At 46.6% G+C, this 23,918-nt stretch overlaps 5 protein-coding genes across 5 annotated transcripts; 3 read left to right on the top strand and 2 right to left on the bottom strand.

Annotated features, from left to right (window-relative positions):
• Positions 1 to 2,696: 2,696 nt before the first annotated feature.
• On the top strand, positions 2,697 to 3,856 carry ATNIH1004_005431 (uncharacterized protein; the record flags this gene model as incomplete). Its single annotated transcript, XM_033570085.1, has 3 exons — positions 2,697 to 2,735; positions 2,797 to 3,160; positions 3,210 to 3,856. The coding sequence occupies 3 exons, from the start codon at positions 2,697 to 2,699 to the stop codon at positions 3,854 to 3,856; spliced, it is 1,050 nt and encodes a 349-aa protein (XP_033426117.1).
• A 1,395-nt stretch (positions 3,857 to 5,251) lies between these two features.
• ATNIH1004_005430 (uncharacterized protein) lies at positions 5,252 to 5,779 on the top strand (the record flags this gene model as incomplete). Its single annotated transcript, XM_033570084.1, has 1 exon — positions 5,252 to 5,779. The coding sequence occupies one exon, from the start codon at positions 5,252 to 5,254 to the stop codon at positions 5,777 to 5,779; it is 528 nt and encodes a 175-aa protein (XP_033426116.1).
• A 2,033-nt stretch (positions 5,780 to 7,812) lies between these two features.
• ATNIH1004_005429 (Nonribosomal peptide synthetases (NRPS)) lies at positions 7,813 to 14,941 on the top strand (the record flags this gene model as incomplete). The annotated part of the gene is made up of 7 exons (XM_033570083.1): positions 7,813 to 9,389; positions 9,460 to 9,647; positions 9,704 to 10,207; positions 10,236 to 12,502; positions 12,565 to 12,889; positions 12,946 to 13,341; positions 13,365 to 14,941. 7 exons carry the CDS (start codon positions 7,813 to 7,815, stop codon positions 14,939 to 14,941), a joined length of 6,834 nt encoding a protein of 2,277 aa, XP_033426115.1.
• Positions 14,942 to 17,199: 2,258 nt separating this feature from the next.
• Positions 17,200 to 18,060, bottom strand: ATNIH1004_005428 (uncharacterized protein; the record flags this gene model as incomplete). The annotated part of the gene is made up of 3 exons (XM_033570082.1): positions 17,200 to 17,581; positions 17,674 to 17,812; positions 17,862 to 18,060. The coding sequence occupies 3 exons, from the start codon at positions 18,058 to 18,060 to the stop codon at positions 17,200 to 17,202; spliced, it is 720 nt and encodes a 239-aa protein (XP_033426114.1).
• Positions 18,061 to 22,549: 4,489 nt separating this feature from the next.
• ATNIH1004_005427 (uncharacterized protein) lies at positions 22,550 to 23,530 on the bottom strand (the record flags this gene model as incomplete). The annotated part of the gene is made up of 1 exon (XM_033570081.1): positions 22,550 to 23,530. One exon carries the CDS (start codon positions 23,528 to 23,530, stop codon positions 22,550 to 22,552), a length of 981 nt encoding a protein of 326 aa, XP_033426113.1.
• Positions 23,531 to 23,918: the final 388 nt, after the last annotated feature.

The raw sequence follows: 23,918 nt of genomic DNA, 5'->3' as shown, positions 1-23,918 counted from the left end.
TGGAGAGTCTCGTTGTTTATACATATCACTGCAGGTTGCCCTGATGCTTTACCTGACGAAAGAAATTGCTATGGGGGCTCATTTAGAGCAGAACCTGTTTGCGGATGACGAGAGAAAGTCCTGTTTTAACGACAAAGGGATAACGGTAGTGTTTAAGGTCATTATAGGATCAAGACAAGACTTTGTATCAATAGTCATTTCCTGAGGAGTATATTTTAGACAATGAAAATGCTGGCCTAGGTCCCGTTGGCACTTTTCTCCGGTAGGGCATATTCGGATACAGCCAGGTAATGCGGACTACGGACATCAGAAATGGTATTATTTGGAGTGCAAGTGCTCTAGAAATTGTGAGTGCACCAGGAAGTGTAAGTGCACTCCCTAGTGTGGTTGCACTCCCTGGTGTGGCTGCACTTGCTGGTGTGGCCGCACTCCCTTTTATTTATTTATTTATTTATTCATAGACTGTCCCAGCCGCCCTATTGGCAGCTATGCAGCGTACAACTATAAATACAGGAGTCCCCACCCTTCGCTGTCAGAAAATAAGCTATCCCTCCTCGGATTGCTTCCCCATCAGCTCTGAACGGTTTCCTCCCAACTCATAGCCTTTCTAGCTCTTCTGTGTCTCTGGCTTGTTCATTTTGATCGGCCATTCCCAAGGTGTTGTAGATGTTCACCAGCAGGAGAAGAGCAGCTGGAAATAAGATATGCATTCTGAACTTGCGATGTGCCAGAAAAAAACAAAAGGAATATAAGTGAGGATGAGGCTTTTCACTTAATTTTGGGGACTATTAGAAGTTTGAATAACATGTAATATCAACTCCTAATATAAAACCTTCCAAGGGAGGGTTTGAGGAAAAGCTTGTATGACATCACTCTTCACACAGAAGCTTAATCCTTAGGTGAATTTTCTAGCCAATAGCAAAAGATAACTCGCCATTGTAAATTATCTATAAATATTGATGTCCTCTTTATGATGACAGTATATTTGCAAGTAAGAAAGTTTCCGAATTTAAGGCCATTTCCGCTTGGTTCCGAGCAAGTACTGTACCATTCACTGACTACCGCTACCCGTAGTTGCCTAAGCCGTACAACATGGTCGATAATGAAAGTAAACTTAGTAAACCGCCTTAAAGGATAGTAGAGATACTAGTAATTCCTCCTTTTCTTTTGTTTTTTATGGTTGTACCAGCTATAGACATCGGTAAAGTACAAAGTTTAGCAAAGTACAGTGTTGGTCTAGTCCCTAAGATTCTTGAACACCATATGCGTAGGATAAATGTTTAACCAGTTAGCTACAGCACAGCGCTATTTCCTCCTAATCAATAAAGTATCCTAGTTACTTTACAATCCATCCACTGCGATTCCATAAAACCAAACCCATGGTATTCATGTAATGATGTTTTAAGAGGATACACTCATGTCTGCGTATTTTGGCAAGGAACGATGTAAGAAGTTGTTCCTAATGTTACTGTAGCTGCATGGTTTATATCAAGAACCAATCCGTTGTAAGTCTTTCTGTTCCTGCTTAACAGATTTTGAGATGATAAACATTATGTTCGCTGGTAATAGATGAGTCATAGATGTGATTTTATTTCCGCAAACAGCAAATAATAGAATAATAGGGATCCAGACGATACTTGATTGATAATACCAAATCCTTCTCATCAATGAATGATTGCTGTTTGCGGAGTTAACAGCAAATCTGTGACTCTTCTATTACACGCTTGCGGCTCCCCCTTCCAGATGGTGGAAGATAGTGAGTTCCAGAGACTGCTCAACTCGGTCCGCTCTGGACTCCAAGGAGTGGAACTCCCATCTGCAAAGACACTTCGTTGAAGACTGCGTGAAGCTGTGGTTAGCCGACAAGTATTGCAACTGAGGGATCTTCCTGAAGATGCAAATGCCTCTCTTGCCTTGGACTGTTGGACCAGGCCATTCTAGCAAGCTTTCATGACCATCACTGTCTATTTCATTAATAGAGAATGGAGTTGTAGAGAGCTCCTCCTTAGCTTTGAGCCTTTGCATAGCCCTCATTCAGGGGCTAATCTGAGCGACATCCTGCTACAGTTGCTGCGAGAACGGCAGCTGTTAAGTCAAATTTTCAGCGTAACCACTGATAATGCGACAAACAATGAGACTTTGATCCGAGTGCTGCAAGAGGCGCTTCTTTCCACTGGTGCGATCCGTTCTCGTGAATCTATCATTCGGGTTCCATGCATGGCACACGTCATCCAGCTTTATCTGAAGCGGCTGCTGGGACATATTAAAGCAGCTCCCCACAACAAAGACGTGGCAAATGTGTGGTCAGATTCACAGATGCGTTCTCTCGGAAGTTCAACTGACCATGAGGGTGTGGCCTGCACACTTAGAAAGATCTGTTTTCTATTGACTGACTAGTAGAAGTGACGGGACTAATGGATCTTCTAACAGATTAGGTCGTTTGCAACCTTTATTAATGCAAGCCCCCAACGGCGGGACGCATTCCCGCGCCTTAAACCAGGCCGTACTCGACTCTTTCCGCTCCACGACGTACAGACACGCTGGAATTCGACGTACTTGATGCTCCGGCGGGCGCGCAAATTGAGGAACCGCATTGATAGGTATTGCAGTGACCATCACAATTCATCATCCCCAACGACGGATGGCGACAGATTGATTACCTCCTGCAATTGACGAAGCCGTTCTTTCAATTCACCATGGCCCTTATGAAAACAAAAGACGTGACGATTCACAGCGTGTTTCTCGTGTACAGGAAGCTGCTTGAACATATTGAGGAACAAGACAACGCCATGGAAGCAGGGCATGGATGATGCATTACTTGCTGCGAGGCAAAAGTTGAAAGAGTACTATGAAAAGACCTATCGTGATCATGGGTTCCTTTATGGCATAGGGACCTTGCTCGCTCCGCAGTATAAACTCTGCGCCTTTGACGACACGGAATGCTCTAAATGCCAGAGCGAAACATCAAAACGCTACTGTGATTACCTGAGGAACTGTTTTGCACAATACCAACGCGAAGCGCCTGAGATCTCATTTCGTGCAATGCGTTCCTCTTGTCCACAGCAAGCATCAGAGTTAGACCGGCTACTCATCCCACTCAGTACTTCCCAGTCGAGTGCCAGATGCGAGCCCGACGAAGTAGATCGATATTTGAGAGAGGGTGAGAGACACAAGACAATTGTTATTTGACTGCCAGCTGACTTCCGCAGGAATCGTCCAGCTCCCGCCGCGAGCCTATTGGAAAGAGCATGAGCATGAATACCCTGTGTTGTCGCGACTTGCTCGCGACTTGCTTTCCGTCCCAGCCACGGGCGCTGGTGTCGAGCGTCTGTTCAACAGTGCGCGAGATATCTGCCACTATCGTTGTGGGTCGCTTAATGAATCGACCATTCAAGACTTGATCATGTACAAGTGTTCAGAGACATTCAGTTTGGAAACTGAGCGGTTGAGCTATCTTGAGAAACCGTTGATGGAGAGTATTGATCAAGAGACTCTCGAGGAAGAGGAAGCGATCAAAACAAGTGAAGAAGACTTTGATCCAATTAGCGATGACGAAGAGGATGCAGTTGAGCAGAGCAGCACCATGCTTGCTTCAAGGGAAGGAGCAACTCAGGAATGCATGATGTCGCATGTTTCTCCTATGCATGATAGTGATGAACACGAGGGCAAGGAAGAAGACGAAGAGAATGAGGAGGACGCTGCTGATGATGGATTGCTTCCACCAATAATCCAGCAGCTCGGCGACAGATCTCAAAAGAGATCCTCAGGGAGGGTATTAGAGCCGGCCACAAATAGAATTGAGCATGCAATGATTATGATCACTTCTAGTTTCCTGGGAGATCGAATAGTAGACTGATTGCCTTGATAAAAAGCACGAACCCCTGTGAATACACTGTGGAGGAGGAACGTTACGTCACAAATTTGTGCTGTGTAATCTATCGCCGTTTGTTTGCTTTTGCGGGTTCTACGGGTACCGGTGTGGGTTTTGGGTCGGGTTTCCCGGCTCGAAACCCGCCCACTGGTTTTGTTGAAGTGAGAATAGATTGATTGATTGTTCTATTCCTTAAGTTATCTTTTACAGGAGCGGGATGCCTCATATATATACTGTTCCCAATCCCCGCCATAAGGTTCAGCCATCGTGATACTCGACAGGCGGGTTTAGGACACCCCAAATGTCGAGTATCACGGTGGCTGAACCTTATGGCGGGGATTGGGAACAGTATATATATGAGGCATCCCGCTCCTGTAAAAGATAACTTAAGGAATAGAACAATCAATCAATCTATTCTCACTTCAACATCAAACCCAGCTGGGTTTACCCATGGGCGGGCCTAAAAAGTGAGAACCCAACCCAACCCGCGTTTTGACAAGGTTCATGGTGATAACGGTCTGTCCCTCAACGTCAATGAAGCGTTGTATGCCGAAGCAGCGGAAGAAATCTCTGACAAAAGCGATGAAAACAGCCCATAGGCAAGGAGGTGATGAGTGCTGAATTGTAACCTTCCGGATGTGGCTGGGGCCTCAGCCGCACATGGGTAATGGCCGACTTGTATTCTGCACCTCTTATCACTAGCTAGCTCAGACCTAAGTACCAAAAACCTCAGTTTATTTCACAGTCTACAAAAAATGATTTGTCAAAAGTGTGAGCAAAAAGTTGTAGAATGAGGCACTGAAGCTGCGGCTGAGGATAGCACCGAGCGCAAAAATCACGCAGTCATTGGTGGATCCTGCCTGCTTCTAAGCCAGTACGAACTTAAATCAAGGTGCAACGATTATCCACTGAAAAGTAACGGAGTTCTCTCAATCAGACGTTGAAATGCCTAGTTATTGGCTCTTTAATAGTGGAGTTGACTCCTTTTCGGTTCGTTCCCTATTCCGGCTACAGATATGTCTCATTGGGGATAGGTAACAACTAAGTACCTAGTAAATCGCTGTCATGATCGTAATATATCATATTACTACGTCATCACCCTGCTGTAGGTGTCATTTGCGATAATACTAACATAATCCACATAGAAAATGGTCGCCCAACCGAGCTGATAGATAACCAGAATACCCGCGCCTGTGGATATCTGCGATCAGTCCCTAATCCCCGCATGCTCAAAGATCAAGGCCTGAGCTGTTGCCGGTTGTTTCTGCCGTGTCCTCCCACATGCCCCGTGACTGTTGCGACAAGGGCTTAAGAGATATAATTTCCCTTCATTTCATCTCCACCTGACCTCCGCAATCAACAACAATTCAACCAACTACCATGAGAGAATTCATTCCCTTCTGGAAACAACCCAGCCACCCAGACCGACTCAAAGTCGTCAAAGGCGACAAACCATACAAATCTTCCGCAAGGTCACTGATCTCCTTACCCGCGGGGTCATTCTTTGCCAAAATCTCCACGGCCACCTTCGTCAGCCACGACACTTATACATCCGTCGCCAATGGGAAGGGCTCACGGATCGAGCTCAACTCTGACCTCATCTACTGCAACCATTCCTGCTCCCCCAGTCTGGTTTTCGACATGACCAAGTTCGAAGTCCGCGTCTCGGATGACCGACCTCTGGCAGTCGGAGACGAGCTGACGTTCTTCTACCCCAGCACTGAGTGGACAATGGTGCAACCTTTTGAATGTGAATGCAATGCCGGGCCAGGAAAATGCCTTGGACTCATAGCCGGCGCGAGCAAGGTTGACCTTTCAGTTCTGAAAAGATTTTGGCTGAATGAGCATATTCGACAACTTGTGCAGGAGAAGACATGGTTCAGGTTTGAGAAGTTGCATCGCACGTAGTGGAAAAGGTGTTGCGTCGGTCGGGCTGCCGGCAGTTGAACTCTCTGGTTTAATTTATAATAATATATGAACAGATTGGCCAATTTGAACTGTTTGACGATGATACGACCAGAAAGCAATTACATGCAGAAATGTCCCTTGAAGTAAAAAAAAAAATATAAAAAAAGAAAAACCATTACGCCTCCTCTCACAAATCGTCTAGATATAAATTAAAAATTGGTTTCCACCATATCAATAGAGATATGTACCTTGACAGATGAAAACCAGATCCAGAACATAAAGGCCGTTCTGTTAATCCCTTTCTATTCACAACTCACTTATCTTCATCCTCAACATTGAAAACCTCTTTTTCCCTAACAAACACTGTCTTTGAGCAGTGACCCAGTTCTTATTTCTCATATCTTGATTCACGTCATGATGGTTAAGATAGCGGGGAACTAAATTTGCTTTTAAGAGCAGCTCTCTCACTTTGAAGAATGTTAATAATATAAAAAAGAGGAACATAGGGTTGGACACCATTCTTCATAATGCGTTATACATTTAGAAAGTGGGAAAATAATGGCATCACGGTTTGGACAACGACGATTCACTACATCAGGCGTGGGTTGGGTTACGTTTCTGGGTTAAAAAGATACCATCTGCCACAATTTGTCGACTGTGCTTTTCAAAGCAATCTCGAATTCGCGATAGATTCGAGTATTTGGTAGAAAATTATGGTGAAGTCACCAAAAAGCTCCTGTCTAAAAAAATATCTTGATCTTTGAAAGCGGGCAGGACGGTGAAGTCGGCGATCCACTGTAGGTCGGCCGAATATAGTGCAGTTTTAGTTGGACGTTTTAACGTCTGAAAATTTCGGACATCACAGTAATGTACCCAGATCGTTTACTCATCATTTTTTAAGACGGAAATGTCCATCAAGGATGCTACAGGGTGAGAGAGAACTTACACTTTCAAATGTGTAGAACAGAGACGACTACTTGGACGGATACGATGATGTAAACACTCTAAATGTAACAGTTACGTGAGTCTCGTGAGTGAATCATCAAGGAAGTAAGATGGCAGAGTACCGCACAAATACTGCATTCAAACGACGTTCAAATGACAGTTATGGCTCATGATAATTCAATATCACACGCTTGGAATTCGAATTATTCTTATCGATTCTCATTAATTAGACGAGCTCCAATCTGCGAAAGTAGATAAGGCACCTTGGCTTCGGGCTGTCGTAATTGCTGACATTATCGAGGAATTAAGCTGGATGACCATATATATAGTAAATCGGTAATAAATGCAACAATGCATCTTTCCACTTTTTTACAGCTGTCCATTTAGGGAAAATTCGGGTCGATCGATAGCACAGCGGCAAGGTAGAATGACTGAGAAATAGTGATATCGCGAGATCTCAATATTGAACACAGCTGGTGCGTTTCTAAAGTCTCCGAGAGCTTCCCCAGGCAAAAGCTCAATTCGTCTGGCAAGCTTTGACTAGTTGCGCGTCATTATGACGGATTGCATTTGTGGCGCACAGCATCACCGGAATTAGTTGTCCGTCTTTTGCTTTGATTGTAACCGATATTTTGAAAATTTTCATCCTTTGTTGGGTAAATGTAAATCGTATGCGGAAGGTTACCAGAGTACAACACAACACAACCCTGAACATACATTGACCACCCATTGGGTGAATGGACTGACCTTACTGGTTAGGTAACGTAAAGTACAGGCTAAGGGCTCCGTAGCGCAGTCTCGGGCATGGTCGCCAGCCGTTATTATAAGAAATGGGCCACCGTGTACGTCGCAGCTGGAGCACTATTCTTTTCTTATTCACATCCGCAATCTGCTCAGACAGCAGCACGCTTAATGGTGCTTAATGATTAGGATATCCAACTATCTTGTTTAGGATTATCACCTTGTTTCTATACCAACAACAGCATTTATTTAAGTGAAATCTGGTAAGTCTTAATAAAGCTACACAGATGAGCTGGGGATGGCAGGCATGATGCCAGTGCTGACACCAACTTATTGGTAAGGTGAGAATGTCAAACAATACCAAAAAGGGTCATGTTTCGATGCTACCATTCCTCGAAGGGATGACGCCGCGGTACCATGCCTGGACAGGGTGTGCGATACAACACAATATTTTAGGCATTCCGTGGCATCGTTGCGGTGTCGGGTGTTGGACAATAGTAGTCGCAGCGTGGACCATTGTAGCCGCGGCTTATTCTGACTCAGCTGAGGCAGATTATTGTTCTGCAGCATCATTGCATCGGCTCGAAAAGCCTGTTCACGTGACGGCTGACGGCGAGACAGTCGTGGAGCAGCTAGTACAGGACTTGGAAAGCCAGATGTATGGGGAAATGAAAAGTGCGCAGACAAGCGAGCGGTGCTCCAAGAAAGAAAGATTAAGACCCGGGAATGGAGGCAAGTTCAGAGCCTTACTGGTGTTGGAAGCAACGGGGAATGGGGGAGTGAATGATTTTAAGGCACTGTTAGGAATTTCTCGCCCAGCTCATGGCACTGAATTGGCGAATTCTTTCGGGCCATATACGATCGTACTTGAATGCAAGCTTGACGAGCATGGTTTGCAACTCCATATGAGCTTTGATCCCAACGAAATCAGCCAGGAAGAAGCCCACAGTGTGGCTATCCGCATGGAAAACGTCCTGAGGCAGTTGACTGACGGAGGCGTCGAAAAGGAGAAGCTGAAGGATATTGAATTAACGAGTGAACAAGACCTGCGTGACATTTGGAACTGGAATGCTACTGTACCGCCGGCGGTGGAGAGGTGCGTACATGACCTGATCATGGAACGGACCCGCCAGCAGCCAGACGCACCGGCCGTCTGCGCGTGGGACGGAGAGTTGACCTACAAGGAGCTGGACGAGCTCTCAACGCGGCTGGCCCACCACCTGGTCGGGCTGGGAGTCGGCCCGGAGACAATCGTACCGCTGTGCTTTGAGAAATCAATGTGGATGCCGGTGGCGATGCTAGGAGTGATGAAGGCAGGCGGAGCGTCGGTCGCGATAGACGCAAGCCAGCCAGAAGACCGCCTGCGATCAATTATTAGGCAGGTACAACCTACCGTCATCCTTTCATCGGCCACAAACCAAGACTTGGCGGGCCGGCTCAATATCACAACCGTGGTCACCGTTGAAGCATCCAATCTCGCACAGCTGCACTGGCCGCCTAACAGTTACCTCCCAGCGGTCGAGCCATCCAGCAAACTGTATGTGGTATTCACGTCCGGCAGCACGGGAGCCCCAAAGGGAGCCATTGTCACTCATTCAAACTTCAGTAGTGCTATCAAATACCAGCAAGATGCACTGGGCTTCAGTCCAAATGCGCGGGTGTTTGATTTCGCTTCGTACTCCTTTGATGCTGCGTGGTCTAACTTTTTACACTCGGTATCGTCTGGCGCATGCTTATGCATTCCGTCAGAGTCAGCGAGGAAAGACGATATAGCTGCTTCCATGGAGAGAATGCAGGTTAACTACGCTGATCTGACACCATCCATTGCTCGGCTTATCGACCCTGCAACAACACCTAGCCTGCGAACACTCATTCTGGCGGGGAGCAAATTACACAGAATGATATTGCCACTTGGACATCGAAGGTGAATCTAAAAATATTTATGGCCCGGCTGAATGTACTCCTGCGGCCACTGCTATATGTGTCTGTGAAAGACCCTGGGACATTGGGAATATCGGGCGCGGTATAGGGTTAACCACTTGGGTCCTTGGGTTGTCTAATGGCGGTCGCATCGCACCAGTTGGGGCAGTGGGTGAACTTTGGCTCGAAGGACCACTAGTGGGACAAGGATATCTGGGAGACCTGGAAAAGACAGCCACGAGCTTTGTGGAGGACCCCCGTGGTTGCTGAAAGGAGGACCGGGCCACCCGGGAAGGCGAGGCCGGCTGTACCGGACAGGAGACTTGGTGCGATACGATCCAGACGGTACGCTAGTCTTCGTCGGGCGCAAGGACGCGCAGGTCAAGATCCGTGGCCAGCGGGTGGAACTTGGTGAGGTAGAGCACTACGTGCGGCAGAACCTAGCAGAAGGCGCCAACCCGCCAGTGGTGGCCGAGACGATTACTCCGCGAGACAGCAACACTCCAATGCTGGTGGTGTATCTAGCCATCGGGAAGGAGGCAAGCGGAAGCGGCAACAGTGTTAGGGCGGCCGTCCAGAAAGCCACACAAGGGCTCGAGGAACGATTGGCCGAGCAGCTGCCGGTCTACATGGTACCCACCGCGTACATCCCCGTGGAGCAGATCCCGATGACGACGACGGGCAAGACGGACCGCCGGCGACTTCGTGAGATAGGTGCGGCACTGACGCTGGAGCAGCTGGCGGAGCTGCAGCCTTCGCGGGGGCGAGCGGCGGGCGCCGGCGACCGAAATGGAGCGACAACTGCAGGGGCTGTGGTCGTCAGTCCTCGGGGTAGACGCCGGCAGCATAGGAGCGGACGACAGCTTTCTACGGATCGGCGGCGACTCGATCGGGGCGATGCGGCTGGTCGGGGCGGCGCGCGAGCAGGGGCTATCGTTCACGGTGGCGGACGTGTTTGGCACGCCGCGGCTGTGTGAGCTAGCACAGAGGGTAAAGATAGGAAACGGCAAAGAGGAGACTATTGCCCCATTTTCACTCCTCAAGCCCGGTATTAGTGCAAGAGATCTCCGTGCACAGGCGGCCATGCAGTGCGAGGTTAGCACAGATCAGATTAAGGATGCGTACCCGTGCACGCCGCTGCAGGAAGGGCTACTCGCTATGACAGCCAAGCAGCCGGGAGACTACGTTAGCCGAAGCGTGCTAGAGCTCCGGGACGAGATTGATATTAGCCGGTTTCGGAGAGCATGGGAGGAGGTAATCCAGATGACGCCTATCCTGCGGACGCGGATCATCGATCTCCCGGGGCAGGGGCTAATGCAAGTAATACTAGCAGAGGAATCGAAGTGGACAGTTAGCGGGGACCTCCAGACCTACATAGGTGAGGATAAGCAGAGGCCTCTAGGCCTAGGGACGCCTCTTGTTCGGCACGCACTAGTGGAGGACAGTTGGGGCAAATGGTTCTTTGTGTGGACACAACACCATGCTATTTACGACGGGTGGTTATTGTCGTTGGTACTAGAGCAGGTTGAGAGATTATACTGGGAAGACAACACAGACACCCTGACTCCCTTCCAGGGGCTTATCAAATATGTACTAGGGCGCAGCGAGGACACGGATCAGTATTGGCAGGAGCAGCTAGAAGGCTCAGAGGCAGTGCCATTTCCCAGTCTCCCATCGCCAGGATACGAGCCACGCGTCGACGATATGCTGCAATACCAGATTTCCGGGCTACAATGGCCGCAGAACGACATTACGGCCTCAACAGCGGTACGGACATCCTGGGCTATTCTAGCCGCGCGCTACACGCAGTCACCCGATGTGATCTTCGGAGCCACAGTGACGGGACGGCAGGCGCCAGTCCCCGGGGTTGAGCGGATGGCTGGGCCGACGATCGCTACCGTGCCAGTGCGAGTGGGTATTGACTGGGAGTCGGACATGGATATTCTTCTACAGCAGGTACAGACACAGGCAATCCAGATGACCCCGTACGAACAGACGGGATTGCAGCGGATCCGGCAGATCAGTGTGGAGACAGAGCAGGCAGTTCGGTTCCAGACGCTACTTATTATCCAGCCCGCAGCCCGGGACAATCCGTCAGAGGGAGGGGTTGAATTATTCAAGACAACTTCAGATGGAGCTAACAATAATATAAGTAAACTAAATGCTTTTAGCACATATGCCTTCTCTCTGGATTGCCAGCTCGAGGAACACGGAGTGCAGCTGCGGGTGAGCTTTGATACACAGGTGATTAAAAAGGAACAAGTGCAGCGGATATTACAGCAGCTGGAGCACGTACTACGGCAGGTGTGCGCGGACCGTGAAGTCCCGTTGCAAATCAAGGACGTTGAGACAACCAGTGAGCAGGACCGCCGCGACATCTGGACGTGGAATGCCACCGTACCGCCGGCGGTGGAGAGGTGCGTACATGACCTGATCATGGAACGGACCCGCCAGCAGCCAGACGCACCGGCCGTCTGCGCGTGGGACGGAGAGTTGACCTACAAGGAGCTGGACGAACTCTCAACACGGCTGGCTCACCACCTGGTCCGGCTGAGAGTCGGCCCGGAGACAATCGTACCGCTGTGCTTTGAGAAATCAATGTGGACGCCGGTGGCGATGCTAGGAGTGATGAAGGCGGGCGCAGCGTCGGTCGCGATAGACGCAAGCCAGCCAGAAGAGCGCCTGCAATTAATTATCAGGCAGGTACAACCTACCGTCATCCTTTCATCGGCCACAAACCAAGACTTGGCGGGCCGGCTTAATATCAGAACCGTGGTCACCGTTGAAGCATCCAATCTCGCACAGCTGCACTGGCCGCCTAACAGTTACCTCCCAGCGGTCGAGCCATCCAGCAAACTGTATGTGGTATTCACGTCCGGCAGCACGGGAGCCCCAAAGGGAGCCATTGTCACTCATTCAAACTTTAGTAGTGCTATCAAATACCAGCAAGATGCGACGGGCTTCAGTGCAAATGCGCGGGTGTTTGATTTCGCTTCGTACTCCTTTGATGCTGCGTGGTCTAACTTTTTACACTCGGCATCGTCTGGCGCATGCTTATGCATTCCGTCAGAGTCAGCGAGGAAAGACGATATAGCTGCTTCCATGGAGAGAATGCAGGTTAACTACGCTGTTCTAACACCATCCATTGCTCGGCTTATCGACCCTGCAACAACACCTAGCCTGCGAACACTCATTCTGGTGGGGAGCAAATTACACAGAATGATATTGCCACTTGGACATCGAAGGTGAATCTAAAAAATATTTATGGCCCGGCTGAATGTACTCCTGCGGCCACTGCTATATGTGTCTGTGAAAGACCCTGGGACATTGGGAATATCGGGCGCGGTATAGGGTTAACCACTTGGGTCCTTGGGTTGTCTAATGGCGGTCGCATCGCACCAGTTGGGGCAGTGGGTGAACTTTGGCTCGAAGGACCACTAGTGGGACAAGGATATCTGGGAGACCTGGAAAAGACAGCCACGAGCTTTGTGGAGGACCCCCGTGGTTGCTGAAAGGAGGACCGGGCCACCCGGGAAGGCGAGGCCGGCTGTACCGGACAGGAGACTTGGTGCGATACGATCCAGACGGTACGCTAGTCTTCGTCGGGCGCAAGGACGCGCAGGTCAAGATCCGTGGCCAGCGGGTGGAACTTGGTGAGGTAGAGCACTACGTGCGGCAGAACCTAGCAGAAGGCGCCAACCCGCCAGTGGTGGCCGAGACGATTACTCCGCGAGACAGCAACACTCCAATGCTGGTGGTGTATCTAGCCATCGGGAAGGAGGCAAGCGGAAGCGGCAACAGTGTTAGGGCGGCCGTCCAGAAAGCCACACAAGGGCTCGAGGAACGATTGGCCGAGCAGCTGCCGGTCTATATGGTACCCACCGCGTACATCCCCGTGGAGCAGATCCCGATGACGACGACGGGCAAGACGGACCGCCGGCGACTTCGTGAGATAGGTGCGGCACTGACGCTGGAGCAGCTGGCAGAGCTGCAGCCTTCGCGGGCGAGCGGCGGGCGCCGGCGACCGAAATGGAGCGACAACTGCAGGGGCTGTGGTCGTCAGTCCTCGGGGTAGACACCGGCAGCATAGGAGCGGACGACAGCTTTCTACGGATCGGCGGCGACTCGATCGGGGCGATGCGGCTGGTCGGGGCGGCGCGCGAGCAGGGGCTATCATTCACGGTGGCGGACGTGTTTGGCACGCCGCGGTTGAGCGAGCTGGCACACATCGTTACTGAAACGAGTGCCTTTTATCAGGACCCTCCAGTGTTTTCGCTTATTGATACTCGGAATTCCTTGCTTTCATGCCTTGATACTCCGAATTTCGACGTTGTTGATGTGTACCCTGTTACTGGCTTTCAGAGTCGCTGCGTCACCGCCGCGTTGACAAGGCCCCTAGGGAGATGCTATCACTTTTACATAGACCTCCCCTCTGGCGTCAGCTTTCCTCGCCTCGTTGACAGTTGCGAAAAGCTGTGGGAGCATCTCGATATTCTTCGTACTGTATTCGTTGATTTCGAGGACCACCGAATGCAAATTGTCATGAAGAATATTAAGCCTATTATCGATATCTACGAAGCTGAAAGGGACCTTGCCGAATCTTCTCAAGATATCTACCGCTCTGACTTGCAAAGTCCTCTCGAACTGGGACGGACATTCACCCGCTTCCTCCTCACACTTACTCGAGACGGGCGAGCACGGTTGACGATAAGGCTTTCTCACGCTCAGTATGACGGCTTCAGCTTACCAACCATTTTCTCCTGTTTCGCAGCATTCTATGATGCACGGGAGCCACCTGTTGTCCCCAAATTTGCTGGTTACATCAGACACGCCTTGCAAAATAGGGAAGCTGGGTCGCACTACTGGCGTTCCCTTTTGCAGGGTTCTCAGATCACCAAAATAAGGTCTTGTGCGGAAAAGAACGGAACTTACCTCTCAAATGATCTGTCAGGCCAAACAATTCGTTTTAAGAAAATCGTCCCCGCGCCAAAGACTTCCAATGATTTCACCCCAGCCACAATCTTCATTGCCCTATGCGCATGTACACTTGCGAAAATGACAGAGTCATCAGACGTGGTATTTGGATTGGTTGTGTCAGGACGGTCATCACTTCCTCCTGGACTGCACGGCGTCATCGGACCTTGCTTGAATGTTGTACCCATCAGAGTCCATGTACCAGCTACCGAAAGTTTCGCATGTGCAATTTCTTGTGTCCATGAGCAACGTGTTCAGGGACTAGCGTTTGAAACTAGCCAGTTCAGCGACATTGCAGCGAACTCCACAGATTGGCCCAAGGGTATCAAAGACTTTGGCCTAGTTGCTCAGTTTCAGGACATTGATGAAAATCCGGCAACAGAAATCTCGGGCATGAGCACTAAACTATATGCTCATCAGGGGCAGGAGGATTTAGTTGACACAGACTCCGTTGGCATCTTGGCAAAGCCAGTGGGAGACTCTTGGGAGGTGGAGATAGCAGCGAGTCGGAAATCCTATGCACCGCTCGCAGTTGAAAGTGTGCTAGTGGAGCTTTCGGCTCTTCTGACGAGCATCAGGTAAATAAACGTCCATCATCAGAGGAACCCAGGCAGCCGGGTCTGGGAACTATCCATGGTGTCCACTAACCAAAACTACTTGAAAGACATATCGACACGATATATGTTCGACAACAGCCGCAGGCAGCTTGTATGTTCCTTCTTTTTCTAATTCCCTTTTCTCCTGCTGTCCTCGTGTATGTAGCACCAATAAATAACATTTCACATTCTTTGAGAACTTGGTAATAGTGGTAAAGTAAGATTACGTGCGCCGCATAGAACTATAAGCCATGAGAAGCTAGGCCGGCGAATGAGAAAGGTTGAATGATCTGATGACATACCTAGTGTAAAACAGGTGTATAGATCATAATTCCGGGCATTGTACCCTCAGCATTTCATTTGATTGTGAACATGTTCATTGCGAGCAATCGACCAGAAACACGATCCTCGTTCCAGAGCTCTTCTCTAACCCGTCGGTCATGCTAAGCCCGCGCTTTTCCGCTGGGAAGACCGATGACATGGCCAGCATCTTGCCGATTGGGATATAGTTTGTATATGATATAATGAGTATGGAATAACTGAACAAAGGCTGAAAACGGACAGGGCTTAAACCCGAAATCCTTTTCTATTCTGGCTAAATAAATACAAACATTCCTATAAATATAGTAATATCCTTGTTGGGAATTCTACCACAGCACAGACCTCAATGAACTTGGCCATATCGCTTTACGAGAGCTTGATAATTGTGGCCAATATGTGTCATTTGCTTCATGATGTGAATGCTTCTAACTAGAAAACCTGTAGAAGGTCCTGCGCATATGGCACACCGCATTCCCTCGAGTGGCCGCGCTCGATGGAAAGGGGGAATAGGTGGGGACGAGAAGCGGGCCATCCATCGCATGGTCGGGTATCTGGCGCACGAACACCGTCAGCATGAGTAACAGAGCAAAAGTGGGCAAGCGGTCCAGCATGCTCGTCTTTGGGCTTATGTTTATCCCCGAGCAAAGCCTCTATGTAGCGACGCATTGCCGAGAGACTCAATGGCCTTGAAATGGAAGTGGTCGGCGGATCGGACAAAAGTCCAGTAAGAGTGATCCCGAGTCAGAGATGCGGTGTGATCCTATTGAATGAAGGAAAATTCGTATTGCCTAGTAAATTTGTATAGAGAATCTAACTGCAGCGAAGGTCTTGATCTTCCCAAATTGATGATCCTACATGATGTCTATATACCATTCAATGAGGCCAGGTGTCCTCATAGAGATCGACAATTTTGAAGCCATAGAGTTGATCTAGGCGGTAAGCGGTATGGTGTTGGAACTTAGCGGTGAAATCGCGTCATTTCCGCGGACAGATTCCTTCTCGTCACATGACTCTCAAGGCTTAGCCATCTTCTCTAGGCCTCGCTTGCTATAACCATGGTGTATACGGCTCGCGCGACCTGATTTAACACCCGCGCGAGTGTAACCCCACTTTTATGTAGAAACACTCACGCGAGGTTTAGCTTATTAAGCAGTTTAGACTCACGCGAGGTCTTAAATATCCGCTGTATTCTAATTTCATTTAAATTTCTTACTTATTCTTATTTGTTTTGAATGTAAATCTGACCATTCTCTTTCAACCGAACCATGAGCGAGACGTCCGCATTACACTCCTGGCAGAATTCAAACGCCTTCCGAAACAAGGTATCTCCTCGTCGTTTGTGTTGTTGATGTTTTACCTTGGGCTTATTGGACTGGCGATGACGGATTTTTCTAGTCTTTGCCATCCTTAGGGGTTTTCAGCGACAGTAACAGATAACAGGATAGAATGAGAGCGATGACTTCGGGCCCAGAACCTCGACGGTTCAGGCATTTATATATTCCTATGCTCACCTTCCCCGCGCGATCGAAGCCCTTTATACATTCCTATGCTCACCTTGCCCGCGCGATCGAAGTCCAAGAAAGCAGACGCTAGATTAGACTGCGGCAAAACCATGGACAACCGCGGATAACCAAAACCGCAACCGCAAATTTGCGGTTTTGGGGCTGATTTAAAAACCGCAAACCGCACTGTGGGCGGTTGTGGTTTTCACTTTGGAAAACCGCGGTTTTTGCGGTTATCCATGGATATGTAAACATTACAAACATGCTGAAACTCATGACTTTCCAGTGAATGCATAAATTGTGCACTTTTCGCAGTATTTTTGGAGTATCTAGTATGTAATAGATTACCTATATCTCTTAATTTAAAACCTTTAGAATACACTTTTAGACCAATTTCGATTTCTATTCTAAGTCTCTAATATTACAGCTTATCAATCTCAAATCCCTCAGGTAGCTTAGGCCTCTTCCGAACCCTCCCTGACCGCGCCTGCGTCTTCTCAATTGGCATATCAGGAAGTGGGAGACCATTATCAGCATCATCTATAGCCTCAGAGGTGTTACTTCGGCACCGCTTCCGTTGTACCTGCTTAGTTTGAGCTACAGGCTGCGTGGTAGATAACCCTTCTTCTGCCTCGTTATCAGATTTGTCTGTATTATCCTCAGATAAATCCTCTGCTTCGCAACCCTCTTCCTCATTATCACTAATTGGTTCGAGTTCATTAAGCAATGGAACAGGCTGTCTTGTCTGATCAAGCATAGCAGCCTCTCCGACAGAGAGATACTCTTTAATCATCTCTAGCTCGCTTTGTTCAAGATCAAACTTAGATGAGAAGAGATGGAGCATTAGATCTTTAATTGTGCCTGGCTTTAACTGTCCCCGACGATAGTGACAGACATTACGAGCACAATTAAAAGCCGCTCAACACCAGCGCCACTCGCAGGAACTGAGAGGATATCTCGTGCAATCTTTGCAAGGACTGGATACTCGTGCTCATGCTCCTTCCAGAAAAGCCGAGGATTACCTTTTGTAAGCCCTATAAAATTAATTAACTTCAGAATAGTATAGAAATAGAGAATATTTACCTTTTACCAAATATCGTGTTATTTCATCCTCCGGTTGATCCACTTCAGCTTGTAGAGCTGTCTGTGATTCATATAATAGCTCAAGCTTATTTTCAGCAGGATCAAAGATTGCTTGGTTATCAACCGGTTCGGTTTCCTGGATAACCTGCTGCTGATATCGCTTAAACTCCTTCTGTAAAACCTCCCGGTAATGCTTCATGAAATCGACTTCCTCTCCTTTCTTATTTTTTTCCTCTCCATCCGCATTATCAAAGTATCGAAGCTTCTTTGATGGACAGAGAATTGTTGCAATTGCATAGACTGTGCTATATAACTTATTGTCTGTTTTAGTGTAGTATTTTAAGAGCTTTTTTTTTTTTGCTGACTAAAATGCCTGAAGTATTCTCCTTTTCCATAGGACAGCTTTACATTTCAGTTTTTCTCAATGTCATCAAGATAATTAAATAGCCGATTGTAGATACTGAAGACATGGTGAACTATAACATCTCTGGTCTTTGATAATACACTAGTAAAATCAAAGAAAGGCTTAGTAATTAGAAGCAAATATTCAACTTGGCGCCATTCCTCTTCATCTAGCTTAAATTAAATATGTTAATATGTTATACAATACCGATCAAAGACTGATTGTAATTTCCTGGCACGATTAAGCATTAGAAAGGTAGAATTCCAGCGTGTGCGAACATCTTGGATCGGAACAAGCTTAGGCTCAGTAGTTTAAAGGGTAAGAAAAGCTTCCCTGCGCTGTGGACTAGCATTGATAAAGACAGCGAGCTCTCGAATCTAAGGATATTAGTATAAGTATAAAAAGAGCGCGAAGATATTCTTACCTTTTTAAGGTTCCCATAATATTCCTTGTAGGCTGCCGAGAGCTAGTTTGTAGTGACTGTGTACGCGTATCAGACCACTCAGTCTTTGCTTTTCCTTATTTGTTGGATTTGCTTTTATCTTTCCAAGTAGATCCTTTAGGCTAAGCTGGATAACATGCGCAATACATGGAATTCGGAAGACAGAAGTCCCACTTAGAGCTTGCGATTAAATTATCTCTTGGACACCTACCATCATGGTGTTGTTATTTGACGTATTATCTGTGGTAATTGATAATACACGATTATCAATATTATGTTCCATGAGTATTCGAATCACAGTCTGACTTAAGTGAGCACCGGTATGCGATCCTTGGAGATGCTTAAAACCAAGAAGGACCTCGCAGTAATTCCATTCTTGATCAAGAAAATATCCAGTAATTGCCATAAATGCCTGGGAAAAGGGAGATGTCCAGCAGTCAAGTGCAACTGAGAGATAGCTTCCTTTTGGAAGTTTGCTAAGCATATTTTGTTGCCTTTCCTGGACAGTGTTGTCTAAAAGTCGTCGGATAGTCCGCGCAGAAGGAATATCAAGCCTTGATTCAGAGAGTTGGGCAGCTTCGAGAAGGTCTTTAAACTCTGGGTGTTCAACAATACGAAATGGGAGACGGGCGGTGGTAATAAAGTTAAGAATTCTTCGCTGGAAAAGATTATTGGTAAAGACCTTTGTTAGTGCACGCGGCTAGATAATACTAATATTAGTAGTCTCTCTCTATATCTTTAAAACAATATTTAAAACGTACTGATTCACGTATTAACTGGTCAATCCCTTGCCTCTTTTTTTTCTAAGCGACATGTACCACCGTTCAGATGTGCTTTAAGTGCAGAGGTTCCCGTACGCTTATAACCTGGATGAGTAAGGGTTGCAAAACACCGCTTACACATAACCTTGGGCTCGCCAGTCTTCTCGTGTGCAACCTGTTTAAAATGCTCCCAAAGCACTGATGTTTTTTTCCCATCCCAATGTAAGCTATCTCGGCATTAAGAGTTCAATCCAAATGTAGTTGTTAACCACTATTCCACGAATTGTTTCCGGGAGTCATCCATCTCAGGTTTAGTAGCATAGAGAATCCAGAACTTTCGAAGTGTAGATCCGACACGTTCAAGTGACTTCGGCGCATAAGAAAATCGCGGAGGGGGGGTAAAAGGAATAGAAGTCACAGTTGGTTGACTGCTTGGTAAATCAGGAAGGTCATCTGATTGAAGAAGATCGGGATTGATAAAGGAATCAGAATAAAAGGATACTTGGGACTGAGACATTGTCGTAAGTTCCTAAAGATTAGAAACTAGAAATAATAAAGAGACATCAGGAGAAGAGAAAGGAGAGGGACTTACAGGAATTCCCCTATTATTTAGGAGATAAACAGGTCGCAACCGCGAGTTCGACCTGTACAAAACTATACTCTATGTTAATTGGGTGACTAGCGATGGTAGTGCGGTTTTAATGCGGTTTTAACGCGGTTATCTTGCGGTTATCATGGATAACCACAAGATAACCGCAATGGAAAAAAATCACCAAATTCAAGCAATTTGAAATAGAAACCTGGTTTCTCCTGAATTTTTAAGTAAATATACTAAATTTAAAGTAAAATATAAATATAATAGGCTCTTCTCTATTCTTCAGTAATAATTTTAATCTATAATAGCCTGATTTAGTCAACCTACGAAATCTTATAAAGTTCATTCAGAGAGTGTACTAACTTCTATTTGTATAAAATATATATTTTTACAACAACATCCTAATTCCTTAGTAATCTTAAAATCTCAGACAACACCACTTACTAGCTACGCAAAATAAGAGGCGATATATCAATATTCGGCTCGTTATTTAAGAAAAAAGGATCAAAGTAAGCAATAGGGTGGATATTTATATATACTACAATGCTTTATCACCCTCCCACAACCAAATATAGAAGATAAAATAAGCAAGAAACTACACAAACCGATATTGCAAACTAATGCTACAATGACTCATGCATTGCAAGGAAGCAATATTACTATCTGACTTTGGTGAATGGTGATGCTAGGATCGGGCCAGGACCTCACGGTGATGATATAATGCCCAAGACCATCTTGGTTACTTATAATATACTAATGGTCTAGTGGTAACGCATTAGATCTAGTAATCTAGAGGTACTGGGTTCGATTCCTAGTAGGTGCTTGAATCGATGTTAGACCATCTGTACTGCAGCTGGCTAATATCGACTCGTCCAGTGCCTAATCCTATGGAGGACCTCTGGATATTTTTATTATTTTACATGCTTTTTATTTAACTTTTAGAGTAAGCAAACATGCTTTAACAGGGACGAAATGCCTTGCTATTTAATAACTAGATATACACAAAGAGGAATTGTTAAGATAATAAAAGTAAAGGGAAAGAAGCATGCGTTCTTATACTACAAGAGGTGACGAGGTTATATAACTGCAATAAGCGGACCAATCACGTGCGCCAATTGCAGCGAAGGCGAATAGGAATAATATACAGGCGTGGCCTGCAACACATTCCTTGTCTTCAAGTTTTCGTAACAGCTTATTATCGTACACTCCTGGGAGCATATTGCCTGGGTACACGTATATAAAACGTTAGAGGAGCTACAACCAATAGGGGCAATAGGGACAGTTGGGACAATAAGGACAATTGGCCTGAGAGGTTAACCGGGCTCACTGTATTAACCAGAACAGGTGTATTTTCAAATTAAAAACAAGAGTATGTAAGCCGCATAAGTGTCACCTGATATGCTAGAATTGGTTAAAGAAGCGAGAGTTATGCTAGTGCGGTTTTCTTGCGGTTATCCATGGGTAACCGTGGTTAAACCACAAATCTGCGGTTGTGGTTGCGGTTTTCAAAGTGATATCCAAAACCGCAAATAGACTTCATCAGAGCCCACGAAAGCCCAAGCCCAACCCAACCCAACCCACTTGTGGGCTGGGCTTTGGGCCAGGTTCTAGGGCCCATGATAGGCTATAGGCTGAGCCGAGGGGCCCACGGCCCACAGATGGGGCCCAAATGGGCCCCCAAACTAGGCTAAACAGTGCAAACATGCCCCGATCTTATGACTGCATAACTTGTGCTTCTTTTTAGCTGTAATATTGAGTATTTCTCTTACATTATTTCTCTTAAAAATTGCTCTTTGTAATGTCTACTCCGCCTGGTTATATTTTACATTCTTACTCCTGAAGCGTTCAGCATCGTGCAGAGTTTGGTTACAAGATATTATTCAAAAGGCAGTAATTAATAATTAATGATATCAAACTCATTATCCTCCCTACTTTTCCGCTTTCTTCCTGAAACCCGTGTTTGCTGATATTCTCTGGCAATTCAGGCTCTGTATAATCCTGTATCACTGCTACTGCCTCATATCTTCTTGTTCCTCAGTATCACTAATCGACTCTATCTCAATCTCCTCTAATTTCTCGTCTCTCTCTTCCTTTGCAGCCTCTATCTCATAGATAGAAAAGAATTCCTTGAGAAATTTTGCCTCTTGTTCTTCAAGATCAAATCTTGATGTACAAAGAAACATCATAATCCCTAATTTCTCAGACTTCATCCGACCGCGGCGGTAATGACAGATATCTCGAGCAGTATTAAAAAGTCGTTCAACACCAGCCCTGTTGCTGGAATAGAGAGAATATCCCGTGCAAGGGCTGCAATAGCTGGAAATCGATATTCATTGTCTCTCCAGAATTGAAGGGGCTCCACATCGATAGTATCTTTTAGGAAGTTAGGATTAGACTAAACAATAAGGTGTTTAACATACGCTGTAAGATATTAGTTATTTCATCCCTACTGGCTTTGCCTGTGGTTTGTGCCCATTCAACATCTTATTAAGCCTTGAGCTTGGTCTTGCTGCGGTAGGGGTGGTTGCAGAGCCTTGAAAGTAGAGAGACGTTCTTGATAAGGAACCAGGGCTTCTTGGAAGGATTTCCGGTAGAGGTCGCGCCATTGTTTATCCCAGTCATCAGATAGGAAGAATTGGAACTTATTATCGGGGCAAGCATTGTACTAATTGCATAGATATGTGGTTTAACCCTATCTGTCTGCGAGTAGTACTCATCAAGTTTTAATCGACCAGCTTCAAGAGAATTAAGCATCTGCTTTTTCCATGGAACACACTTCCGCCGAAGCTGCTTCATTGATTTTTCTAGATGCTCGAAGAGTGCATTGTAAATCTTGAAAACAAGATGTATTGTTACCTCTCGAGTCTTTAATAGCTCGGTTGTATAGAGAAAGAACGGCTCAGTAATATAAAGAAGATAGTCAATTTGGCGCCACTCCTTATTATTTAGCAACATCTCTTCACAATCATAGTCGGCACAAAATCGTGTAAAGATATCACGGAGTCGTTTCGCGCGACGAAGCATAAGAAAGGTTGAATTCCATCGAGTTCTCACATCTTGGATTGGTGTAAGCTTTGGATCATCTGTTTGAAGATTGTTGAATGCCTCTCGACGTGAAGGGCTTCCGTGGATATAAATTGCAAGAGAGCGGACCTTGTTTAAGGTATAAGAAATCTCATGCTTCTGGTGTTGTGTATTTGCCTTGGCTAAAGTTGACAGCCGGTTAGTCCACTTTGTTTCCTCGGTATTATTTAGTGGAACTGCCTTGAGACGGTCAAGAAGCTGGTTCAGGCTAAGTTGGATAACATGAGCAAGACAGGGAGTTCGGATAATATTAACATTATTAGATAAAGCCTGCTGGAGGGAATCAGCCAATGTCTTATTATTCGATGCATTATCACTGGTTAATCCAAAGACTTGGTCTTGAATCTGATGGCTGTTTAGTGTTTCTAGAACAACACCACTCATGTTCGAACCAGTATGCGCTCCGTGAAGAGGTTTAAAGCCAAGAAGTACTTCCCGATATACCCAATCAGCATCAATAAAGTAGCCAGTTATAGCTAGAAATGCCTGGGAAAACGGAGATGTCCAACTGTCAAGCGCAATTGATATCTTCGAACCTGAAGGAAGCATCCTAAGAACACTTTGTTGCCGATCTTTGACAAGCACTTCTAGCCGACGACGTATCGTCATTGCAGATGGGATTTGTGGAGCAGTTGGTGCATTATGGGCCATCTGAATTAAGCTTATAAATGTTGGATGCTCGATTAGGTAAAAAGGAAGCCGATTGATTGAGAGAAATGATAAGATCTTCTCCTCCCAGGCTGGTTGTGAGAAAGGAACATCAGTCGGAGCA

This window comes from Aspergillus tanneri (genome assembly GCF_003426965.1).
Source record: "Aspergillus tanneri strain NIH1004 chromosome Unknown AapTan_4_pilon_pilon_pilon, whole genome shotgun sequence".
In the NCBI taxonomy this organism is placed as follows: domain Eukaryota; kingdom Fungi; phylum Ascomycota; class Eurotiomycetes; order Eurotiales; family Aspergillaceae; genus Aspergillus; species Aspergillus tanneri.
The sequence above is the reverse complement of the archived record's forward strand: the minus strand, read 5'-3'. Positions and strand labels throughout refer to the sequence as shown.